The 12,364-nt window shown below is 36.7% G+C and overlaps 2 protein-coding genes across 4 annotated transcripts in view; both read left to right on the top strand.

The window, feature by feature from the left end:
* The window catches only part of ARL13B (ADP ribosylation factor like GTPase 13B), an 83,526-nt gene extending 81,970 nt beyond the window's left edge, over positions 1 to 1,556 (top strand). For 2 of the 3 annotated variants that reach the window (XM_065876553.1, XM_065876555.1), the window contains one exon: positions 1,306 to 1,382. In XM_065876553.1, coding sequence (XP_065732625.1) covers positions 1,306 to 1,382 — 77 coding nt within the window. Of the gene's footprint in view, positions 1 to 1,305 lie in introns of all 3 variants that reach the window. The other variant, XM_065876552.1, reaches the window with a different exon arrangement.
* Positions 1,557 to 9,889: 8,333 nt separating this feature from the next.
* The window catches only part of NSUN3 (NOP2/Sun RNA methyltransferase 3), a 52,565-nt gene continuing 50,090 nt past the window's right edge, over positions 9,890 to 12,364 (top strand). The window contains exons 1-2 of the mRNA XM_065876754.1: positions 9,890 to 9,918; positions 10,728 to 10,837. Of these exons, the coding sequence (XP_065732826.1) occupies positions 9,904 to 9,918; positions 10,728 to 10,837 (125 nt within the window). The 5' untranslated portion in view covers positions 9,890 to 9,903. The remainder of the gene's footprint in view (positions 9,919 to 10,727; positions 10,838 to 12,364) is intronic.

Raw genomic sequence — 12,364 nt, 5'->3', positions numbered from 1 at the left:
CAGCTGTTTACTTCTCATTAGTATGGAGTGACTTCTAAGCTTCTTAAATGCTGTTAGGACTTCGCTAAATTAATGTTTGTTAAGTAGAGCCCCTGGCCTCAGTTCAAAAAGACCAGAAGAGAAATTGAAATAGAGAAATTACTCACAGGTCCTGGAGGAAGTACATGACATGCTTCAAAGGTTCCACAGTGAGAGGTGGGAGGTCAAGGCAAGCTGTAGGCAGAGAGAACTGCAGTACCTGGGCCACATGCCTTTATTAGGGTCTGTGGATGGAGTGCTTTGGGGTTCCCAGGCTAAGGCCAGATTGGTCAGTTTAAACCAAAACAGCGGAGTTTTGGTAAGTTCCTCTGGGGTATTATCTAAGGGAAGGTGAGGGAGACAGTTGATCACAAAGGCCATTGCGGAAGTCATATCAGGAACACACATAACATATATAATCATTTACCTGTGATTCTGCAGGCTGTTTTCTAGAGCATGTTCTTGCATGAGGTGCTAGTATCTATTTAAGGCCCCCACAGGCTACTTGGCCAGACAAAATAGATGCTGAGGCAGCAATACCATGGAGTAGCTTAGCTAAACTCCGGCACATGCCGAATTGGAAATGGGCCCCTAAATATATTTTTAATATATTTATTTTAAGTAATCTTGAACACCTGTGCTTCTAGAATAATTTTAAGGTAATAGGGCAGAAAATACTTACTGAAGGTTTCCATATGCTATTAAATTTATAAACCTAAATTTATGGTAATTAAGGGCTAGGAACTTATTATGAAGTACAAATTAAGACTGTTTCTGCATCAAATATGCCCTAAATCAATGAACTATATTGAAGCATCATTGTAAAAGATTCCTATGTACCAGAACACTAAGATAATTAATGAATTTTTCTCTGCAAATTCCTAAAAGTAATAGCCATTGGATAAGGACATGGATTGTACAAATACTGATTTTATCAGGGCTTTGGCAATAGGTTCCATAAATTTTAGATGTTTGTTGTTTGTTTTGTTCTAATGTGAACACTTAATTGGAAACAATAATAATAATAATATATACATTAGGTGCAGCTTTTTATTAAATCAAGTAGAGATTAATTTATAGAGTTATGAATTTACGCTAGTGGTTGTGTTTTGAATTTATTCAAGTTTTTTTGGATTCTGCCTTTTCTTTCCCCTGTCCTCCCCAGCCATTGCTTCACCTGTAAAGTCCAAGTGTCTTACTCTTTTAAAGGTGGAAATTAAAGAAATGTGTCAGAAATGTTGATTTACCATAAGACTTGTATATTTTTGGTACCCCTTCTTTGCACAGACTTCTACGGGAAGCCACTGCCTCCCCTGGCTATGCGACAGAGACCTAACAGTGATTCTCACGACGTCATATCATAACAGCTCATGGGGACGCACTCTGTTAAGGTCGGCAAGTTGAGCTGGAGGACCTTCTTTGTCAAAGGAGAAAAACCCTGAACATCGATGACTGGGGCAAGACAACCGTAGCAGTATCAGTGAGCCAAAGACCTGACTGTTTTGATAATTACTTACCCATGGTCTTCATGGTTCAAAGAAAAAAAAGAAGCAAAATGACCAGCAAATGGGACAAGCATTTGGACCAAGTTAGCAAAAACTAGTGTTGACTCTGATTTATACATCCCAACTCACGGGCATATTCCTGAAGGAAAAGCTGTTCAGAAAAAGAACCAATGGACTCTGTATACTTTCTTTACTATTTGTTTAATAGTCTCTATTTCTGTATCTTAAACATTTGTAAGATATATGTGCATGGAAAGGGAATTCTTAGGAATTTATAACCTAAATTTTTAACTTTTTATATTTTTCTAAAACTTTGGTTTAAGAATTTTAATTACTAAGATATTGACTGTGCACTTTTCTATAGATGCTTTGTTTAAATTGTGTCTGGAAAATGGAGTTGATTTACATGACAGACAACTATACAAACAGGATATATTTATATGGTTTGAGGTATGTTTTATAATAGTACTGTTCTTGAAATATACATCCTAATTTTACCTTATTTTAAGATATCTTTTTAAAATCGATTCTCAGATTTTTATTTTACCAAATTATGTTATTTGAAAGCACTAATTAATTAGTTGAATTTTTGTTGTTTGTTTTCTTTGGTGATGTTCCCAATAAATGAGAGACACTTGCAATACCTTTTGACTTAAATGCTTTTTAAATTAATAAAAATGTTTTCTGAGATATTATTAAAAGTCCCAATAAACACCTCTTTCAAAGATTAGATCTTTTCAGAGATCAGGGTGCTTCTTCTCACTCCCTTGTTCTATCAGAAGCTTCAGTGACTCTTTTAGGTTATTCTAATTCTTTTTTGCCTTGAAATTAAAGGCAAAAAGACGAGAAAAGCTACTGTAGTCCAGAGGCTTTATTTTATAACCGGGAAATACTTGGGTACTAAAGAAATAAGAATGAAATGTTGGTTTAAATTACATTTATAAAGAAATAATTCCAAAATAATTACTTAATTTAAAATAATAGTACTTCTCTTGCACTGAAGAATGGCATCTATAGGATTCTTCCTCATCTGGCATTTAGACAAACTTTTAGATATATATTTTGAATAATAGATTCAAATGTTTAATTAAAAGCATCCATTTACATCAAGGTGAAAATACTCTAACCCAGCAGTCCCCAACCTTTTTGGCACCAGGGACCATCCCCCACACACACCATCTGTGGAAGACAATTTTTCCACGGACGGTGGGGGGATGGTTCAGGAGGTAATGTGAGTGATGGGGGGCGATGGGGAGCGGCAGATGGAGCTTCGCTTGCTCGCCTGCCCCTCACCTGCTCTGTGGCCTGTTCCTAACAGGCCAAGGACTGGTATCGGTCTGCAGCCCGGGGGTTGGGGACCCCTGCCCTAAACAGTAATCACCTTGTTAAAATTGGTCAGTTTGGCAATTTGTACTGTTAACAGACTTATACTGGTATCTGACAATAACATGATTAAGTATGTCTAAGACAGTTTAATACGATTATTTACTTTTAAAATTTTCCTTTAGAGCATCACATTTTATTCACATTTTTTAACTCATTGAATGCATTTATTAATCAGGTCACTTATTACTGTAGTTAGCATCATATGCAGTTTTTTGAAGTTTTGTACATGGGACCTACTTAGCACACTGAGTAGAAAAAGCATTCTATTTCAGATACAAAATTCATAACAACCTAAATTTGATACGTGACTGAAGTGTAAGGAAAAGCAACACAAGAAGACAATGTAAATTTTGAATTGGATTTTAGAGAAGAAACTTGTTTGTATATCTTTTTTGGTTCTTTTTGTAAAATTTACATGTACTCATTTTCTAAAACCTAAACTAACACTTTTGCCATTTTTAATATTCATCTAGTTTGGGAATAGATATAAATCTTTAAAATTTTTGTTTCCTACCAGTGATTACTGTAGTGTACAGTAATTACTGAGTCCATTTAATAAAAATAAATAAAAATCATTTTCAAGGTTTTGAAATTAAGTATATGATAAAATAGAATAAATGTTTTATATCTCTCTCTCAAAAATTAATTTGTATTCTTAAAGCATTCTAAAAATATTTTTAAAGTTTTGTAAATCCAGGTGGCTTTTAACAAGTAAATGCCTATTTTGTTATATGCTGCATTTTTATTCTTAATCATTATGAATTATGACATTTTCACACAATAAAAATAATTTCATCAGTATGCTGTTTTGCTTTTCATTTGAGAAACTTAAATGATTTCTTTTTGGTAACGAAATAAAAAAATTTTTAAAATATGATTGTTGACATTTTAAATCGATAGATTAAAATGATAAATTTTTTGTTACTTTACATGAAAAACTTTTTTCTCTGCATGCATTTTTATATATATGGGAAAGAACATTGTCATTTCAAAGGCAGTTAAACATACATCATATCACCTTATGTTTCTAGATGACTTGATGTCTGTCTCTTGTTAAGATAAAGCTACTAACCAAAAGATAATTTCACTTTTTTGAAAGATAATTCTCTATACTTTTATGTGTAAAATGCATATATAACATATATACAATTTTGTATGTAGTTGATTTAAGTAGAAAACTTTTTAGAAGCAACACTAGAAAGAAATGTTGCAAAATGCTAATAGTGAATTTTTAAGTTATTGGTCATGTGTTTTCCTCAATTTTTCAAGCTAGTTTTTTGTAATTTGTCTACTTTTATAATGGAGGAAGCAAATTCATAATTTTGTAAAAATTAAGTGCCATGTTTTCTGCAAGTTTAAAATGAAATGCTCTTTTAAGTGCCAAATGATGGAATAGAATTCACCTAATTTGTAAAACTTCCTGTGAATAGTCGAGAAACATTCAACAATTGAATATGCCATTATATTTGAGGCTGATCTCTTACTAAGTGTTCTTTTACTATGGCTATATTTTATTTTATTTGAAACTTGGTTCTATATGCTACGTTTTTTATGTTACTTAGTTTCTCCCATTCCACACTAAAGAAATACTATGCTTCCAGATGGCAAAACTCATCAAAAGTGAAACTGCGTATACAAATAAAGCTGTAGGTTATACATTTTGTTATCCTTGGCTTTACTATTTAAGTTTTTCTCTAACTGAAGTATACTTTGCAATTGAGATTCTGCTAATACTGACCTTCTAATTTATCAAGAAATACATTCCAGTGGGTCCAAAAAATAAATTCATATATTTCAAACCTTACATTAAAGAATGGTGTAAATTATCAAAATAGCAATAGTCCATTGTCTTTGTGGAAACAATAATAGAAGTCTATTTTTTTGAGAAAAAAAAAATAGTAAATCAGAAATGAATTTCTTTTAATGAAGGGGATCAGTTTATATTAAAGGGAAAATATGAAGAAAATCATTTGCCAGTTTAGAGCATGAGTTGTAAATTCCTTTTGTGTGCTGATGAGGAAACAATTTGTGTTCTGGGTAAATGAACCAGTGGTCTCCAAATTTTATACATCCTCTTCAGTAAGCATTTTTAGTATACAATAGATATAAAGTTACTGCATTAGTTTGCTAGGGTTGTCATAACAAAAAGTACCATAGACTGGGTGGCTTAAACAACAGAAATTTATTTTCTCATAGTTCTGAAGCCTGAGTCCAAGATTAAGGTGTTGGCAACCTTGTCTGAAACCTCTCTCCTTGGCTTACAGATGGCTGCTGCTAGTGTCTCAGTGTGCCCAAATTTCCTCTTTATAAGGACACCAGTCAGATTGGATTAGGACCCACCCTAAAGGGCTCCTTTTAACATAGTCACCTCTGAAAAGGCCCTATTTCCACATGCAGTCACATTCTGAGGTACTGGGATGGGAGAGTGGGTGGGGGAGGGGGGAGTTAGGGCTTCAACATGAATTTTGAGGGGATATGTTTCAGCCCTTAACAATTATATACATGTTCTCCTGTATTTTGCATATACTCCCCTAAATTTATTTTAAAGATTAGAAAAAATTAAATAAAAATACAAGTTATTATATTCACTTCCCAGTCCCAGTGGATTGTTTGCTGGAGTTTGTACACACCACTTTGGAGGACTATGATTAAAAACATGAGAGCCTCAGCTAAGTAGCTACTCACCTAAAGTGAAGTTCAAGATTGCCTATAACCGTGCTTTGTTCTCTTGCTTTGATGGTAGGTTTCTCTATTGTGTTTTTCTGCTATTCAATTTAAGGAGCTTACACCCTCTTGATGTCAGATTGTTTTACTACGAATCCTGTCTTTACCTTTTTGATGCATAAACCTGAACGTGAAGGGCTTTGAGAGATGTTTTATATAAATATGAAAATTCATAAAGTTTATTCTGAAACACTTCTTATATCAAATGACTTCACAATAAAATTGCTTAGGTATGTAAAAATTATTTTCCTGCATAGCAGTAAGCCCTTATATTCTTAAGCTGCCTCAGTCTTTAAAAATAATAATAATAATTTTAAAACCCTAGTACAATTTCTGGTATTTGTGTCAACTTAATTTATCTCATGTCTGCAAAAACAAGCCTGCCTCTAGTCATCTCTATTCTTTTTTTTAAAAATATTACATAGTATTTATTTATTTTTATTAATTTTTTTTGGAGTATGGTTGCTTTACAATGTTGTGTTAGCTTCCACTGCACAGCAAAATGAGTCAGCCGTACACATACGGATATCCCCTCCCTTTTGGACTTCTCTCCCATTTGGGTTACTACAGTGTATTAGGTAGAGTTTCCTGTGCTATAAAGTATGTTCCCATCAGTAGTCTTTTTTTTTTCGGTACGCGGGCCTCTCACTGTTGTGGTCTCTCCCGTTGCGGAGCACAGGCTCCGGATGCGCAGGCTCAGCGGCCATGGCTTACGGTCCTAGCCGCTCCGCGGCATGTGGGATCTTCCCGGACCGGGGCACAAACCCGTGTCCCCTGCATCGGCAGGCGGACTCTCAACCACTGCGCCAGCAGGGAAGCCCAGTTGTCTATTTTATACATAGTGTCAATAAATTATACGTGTCAATCCCAATCTCCCAATTCCTCCCTCCCCACTCCTTTCCCCCTTGGTATCCATACATTTGTTCTCTACGTCTATGTCTCTATTTTTGCTTTGCAAATAAGATCATCTATACCAGTGGCCCCCAAACTTTCTGGCACCAGGGACCAGTTTCATGGAAGACAGTTTTTCCACGGCTTGCCCACCTCTCAACTCCTGCTGTGCAGCCCGATTCCTAACAGGCTGAGGACCGGTACCCGTCCGTTGGGGACCCCTGATCTATACCATTTTTCTAGATTCCACATATATGCGTTATTATACAATATTTGCTTTTCTCTTTCTGACTTACTTCACCCTGAATGACACTCTCTAGGTCCATCCACGTCTCTACAAATGACCCAATTTCGTTCCTTTTTATGGCTGAGTAATATTCCATTGTATATATGTACCACATCTTCTATAGCCATTCCTCTGTTGATGGATATTTAGGTTGCTTCCATGTCCTGGCTATTGTAAATAGTGCTGCTATGAACATTGGGGTGCATGTGTTTTTTTGAATTATGGTTTTCTCTGGGTATATGCCCAGTAGTGAGGTTACTGGGTCACATGGTAATTCTACTTTTAGTTTTTTAAGGAACCTCCATACTGTTCTCCATAGTGGCTGTATCAATTTACATTCCCACCAACAGTGTAGGAGGGTTCCCTTTTCTCCACACCCTCTCCAGCATTTGTTTGTAGATTTTTTGTTGATGGCCATTCTGACCGGTGTGAGGTGATACCTCATTGTAGCTTTGATTTGCATTTCTCTAATAATTAGTGATGTTGAGCAGCTTTTCATGTGCCTTTTGGCCATCTGTATGTCTTCTTTGGAGAGTTGTCTATTTAGGTCTTCTGGCCATTTTTTGATTGGGTTGTTTGTTCTTTTGATATTGAGCTATATGAGCTGCTTGTAAAGCAGTTCCTTAAAACTCAGTGTGGAACCTTGTTTATTCTTCAGTAGCTATTTGGTGTCAGTTAGGGGAAATCCATTAATATTCTCATGATACACTGATATTGATTTTAGATAGATTAGAAGGTGAAATGAGAAAGATCAAACTAAAGAAAAAAGGGAGAAAGAAAAAGAAGTAGCTCCCCTCTGTGGGAAGAAATTTCCAAGCAATGGAATCACAAACTCAAACAATTGATCGCATAAAAATTTTAAATATTTTCACATTTAAAAAAAATTTATTATTTTATTTATTTATTTTTGGCTGCGTTGGGTCTTTGTTGCTGTGCGTGGGCTTTCTCTAGTTGCAGCGAGCGGCGGCTACTCTTCATTGAGGTGCGCAGGCTTCTCATTACAATGGCTTCTCATTGCGCAGCACAGGCTCTATCTAGGCGTGCGTGCTTCAGTAATTGTGGCACTCAGCCTTCAGTAGTTGTGGCTCGCGGGCTCTAGAGTGCAGGCTCAGTAGTTGTGGTGTATGGGCTTAGTTGCTCTGCAGCATGTGGGATCTTCCCGGACCAAGGCTCGAACCCATGTCCCCTGCATTGGCAGGCGGATTCTTAACAAGTGCACCACCAGGGAAGCCCTATTTTCACATTTAAAATCAAATGATTGTAAGAAAAATTGGCAAAGTAGTTGAAAATGTGATATGGTTAACATCTCAAATATAAATATAAATAGCACTGACAGCTCTAGATAAGTGGATATGAGCAGGTAATTTAAAACAGAAATAAAATAACTAATAAGATTTGAAAACCTACCCAGACTAAGGACATAATTAAAAATTATAAGATTATCAGACATGCAAAGATTCATGAGCAAAAATGTCTATCAATAATAGGATAGCTAGTAAGTATGTTAACCTCCATACCTTCAACTACTATGTAACTTCTAGAAATTATGTACTGTATATGAAGAATTTTTAATAAAATAAAATGCTTATAAAAACAAAGAGGATACATTATACATAGTCTTATCAAACTTGAAAATGCATAAAATTAGAGAAACACACCAAAATGTTAATAGTGATTATCTCTAGTGGCATTATGCATGATTTTCATTCTCATAGGCTTAAAATTTTTTTTCTTCGATGAGCATTAGTTTATTTAAAATTCAGAAAACAGAAATGTGCTAAAGAAATCACAAAACAATATAATAGAACAAATATGACAGCTTTCCAAGCATAACATATCCCCTTTCCCTAATAGAAAGATAGTAAATATGATTTCTACTACCTCCTTTAAAGTTTTTTATATGTCTACATTGCAAATATACTACCACATTGATTCACTAAATGCAGCAATCTAATGAGTACAGAAAAAAATAAAGTATATAAAATCTCTGAGGCTAAAAGGTAGACTAATGACTTTTCCTTAAACTTTCAACAAAGTAGTGCATTTAATCATCTCACTCCTTAGTACTATATTTTCTTTTGCACCAAATCTAAATTCATTTTTAGATTATTGGGTAACCTGTTTAAATAAATAAATATATTAAGCTTCAAATCACATTTGGGGTAATGAAATTTATCTTTTTACATGGTCCTAAGATTTGCACCTATATTATACACTATACTGATATTTGGAGCATCAAGGGTCTCAAAATTATGATGGGCATTAAATATTACGGACTACTTTCCTGAGAACCAGTAACACTTCCCCTAGTAAAGGTGGGTGAGGAGGGTCATTTTTTAGGGTGTAGGATGTAAGGTCATTTTGGTCGTCAGGCATTTGGTATCAGAACTTGATAATCACGAAGATCAAGATAGTGAAAATAATACACAGTAGCAGCTAACATTTGGGCATTTACTATTCCCTAGTCTCTATGCTAGACGCTTTACCTGTGTATTTCAATCAATTTAATCCTTTAACCCTCCCCATTAAAAGAGAGATATTATCCCAATGGGCCATCTCTAGGAAATGCGTGACAATATCTTTTTCATCATATCCGTGCTTTTATCTTGAGTCCTGAATATCTGGGATAACGGGGGTCTTCGGATTTGGTAGATTAACAGTAACTAGCTTCGCCTCTGGGAACATCTTAGAACAACGATCATACAACGTACCTAATAGTGACAAACACTTCCATCCTTTTACTGAGCCTCAAGCACACAGCACTGAGAGACTGTTCAGCGTGAGGCGCGACTTTCTGAAGACAGACTGCCCAAGGCTCCGCCCACGGGCTCCAGCCACGCCCCCGGAGCAGGTAGGCACCGCCTCCTTCAGCCACCGGCAGAAGTAACTTTGCGCTTGCCTCTCGCGGGACCTAGGTTTTTTGGCGAGATTTCGATAACTCAGGCAAAGCAGAATCTCGCGAGAAGCTGAACCGGAAAAGTAAGGGACGGGAGAGAATTCCGGCGAAACTCGGGAAGCAGGAAGAGCTTTTGGTTCCCTGCAACCTTAAGGTGCCCGGTGGTCTTGACTTCTTGTTTGACCTCTACTGACGGAATGATGTTGACCCGGGTGAGGGCTGGGATCCAGCCGGGTGCCTGTGACTGAACCAGAAACTTCATCGACCGACGGCGTGGCGAGGGAGGGGGCTGGGATGCGGGAACTTGGTGATCTCTGGGTTTCTCTGGCTTCATTCCAAAGCTCTAGAATAATGCCGAGTGTTTTGACGCTTGTTCGTGAGCGTTCTCTGTCGTTTTCTCCCAAGACTCACATCCGCCTCAAATAACCTGTCTGCAGTCCCTCCTGCAGACTTTAATATCCACTCCTTTCAGCTTTGAGCACAATGCACGCTCTTGGAGGGCTGAGACTGTACTGTCCTGGGAGCTTACAGGTTATCTGTTACATAGGTAAACTTTTCTTGGATTAGTAAATGAAATAGAACTGCAAGGACGTTTCCACAGGAAACTAGAGTGACTTTTCTTCTAAATACATTTTATTTTGGAATAATTTTACATTTCCAAAAAAATTGCAAAGATAATAAAGACTTCCTGTGCCCATTTCACCCAGTTCTCCTAATGTTAACATATAGAGTGGCATATTTAAATTAATTTCGTTCCTTTGACACACATTCCTGTGTTAACAACCGCAATTCTCTTTACCCTTTGCTTTACATTTGAGCAATAATCATTTGGAGAAACCTTTTTTTCATAAGTAGATAATCAATACAGTTTTGTTATGTGTGAGGTACACTCCTGTTGTAAGAACTAGTAATTATCAGGGGGAAAAAAGTGTTATCTTAAGAAAAAAGACTGTACTGATAATGTTGAAGTTCAGTAAATTGGTAACATCAGAGTGTCAGCAACCTTTTCTTATCATCATAGCTTAAAGCAAAATCAGAGAGGAAGGTTGCAAAACAGATTTGCAAAGTTGTATTGGATCATTTTGAAAAGGAATATTCCAGAGAACTTGGAGATGCCTGGCATACAGTAAGGTTAGTATAATTCATCTCTTGATGCTTTATGATAGAACAAGAAATAAACCCATCTGGGGGAGGGGTGCTGTGAAGATAAAAGATAAACGAATCTAAACCTGGTTTCCATTTCCTCCTGAGGCTTCAGAAGGGAGAAGGAGGAAGAAATAGATTGGCTCATGGGAAAATGGAAAGGGTAGAAAGAAAACTTTGTAGTGATAATTTTGTTATAAGCAAAAGTTGGTATGCCCTTGCCTTAAGAAATTGCTTTGATCTTTGAAACAGGACTGCCCACCAGTTTGACAAAATTAATTATACTGTAACAGAAAAATCTGAAAGAAAAATTTTGAGGATATTTAACTAGTTTCTGGAATTCAGGAGATAATGCAACAAGTCTTTAAAGCCAACACTGCTTTATCTCAGCTGAAGTCACTTTATTTGGTAATCACATTTCTTCCCCATATCTATAGCTGGCTGTGTTTTGAACACACATGCCTGTGCACGCACACACACACACACACACAAATGATTTAAATGTATTATAGAAAACAGAAATGAGAAATATTTAATGCCTAGATGTGAGAGAAGTTCGATTTGTATGTTTAGTGAGTTTTGTGTTTGGTCAGTATGTTGCTCTATGGGTTCTTTACACTGAGTGCCTGATACAGTATACCATACACTGTGAAATACAAAGAGCAAGACAGTCCCCAGGACCAGTTTTCAGACAGTCTGTTCATGGAGGAGGAGGCGCATGATTAAAACTATATAAACTGCTAATTCCATAAATATCCCAATAGAAATAGGCAGGAGTACCTAGTCTTTTTTTTTTTTTTTTAATTTTATTTATTTATTTTTGGCTGTGTTGGGTCTTCGTTTTTGTACTAGGGCTTTCTCTAGTTGTGGTGAGCGGGGCCCACTCTTCATCGCGGTGCGCAGGCCTCTTACTGTCGTGGCCTCTCTTGTTGCGGAGCACAAGCTCCAGACACGCAGGCTCAGTAGTGTGGCTCACAGGCCTAGTTGCTCCACGGCATGTGGGACCTTCCCAGACCAGGGCTCAAACCTGTGTCCCCTGCATTGGCAGGCAGATTCTCAACCACTGTGCCACCAGGGAAGCCCAGGGAGTACCTAGTCTTATCTATCAAAGCCTGATGGTGCCAGCAGAGACCTGAGGAGAAGCCAGGTCTTGGTGATTTAATAAAGTATGAAGTGGTTCTGAAATAATTTTAGACAAACTGTTTTAGAAACTTGTAAATACTGTAACGTGAAAATGTAGTTTATAGTTGTAGTTTTATTTCAAAACTAGATTTTTAAATGGGTGTCTTCTATCACAGAGAAGAAAGGAATGAATAGTGAAGTGTGTAATTAATTCATGAGGTTTTCAATATGCAGAGTTACTCAAATAGAATAGCCAAATAGCCAAACATCTATGGAATGCTTATTATGTGCCAGGCAATACTGACTTTTTTTGACCCTTAGAACAAACCTCTGAAGTTTGTTTCCCACTTTTCACCTGAGGGAACTGCACAGACTTTAAGTAATTTGCCGAAG

This window comes from Phocoena phocoena, chromosome 4 (genome assembly GCF_963924675.1).
Source record: "Phocoena phocoena chromosome 4, mPhoPho1.1, whole genome shotgun sequence".
NCBI classification, from domain to species: domain Eukaryota; kingdom Metazoa; phylum Chordata; class Mammalia; order Artiodactyla; family Phocoenidae; genus Phocoena; species Phocoena phocoena.
This window is presented reverse-complemented; position numbering and strand designations above follow the sequence as displayed.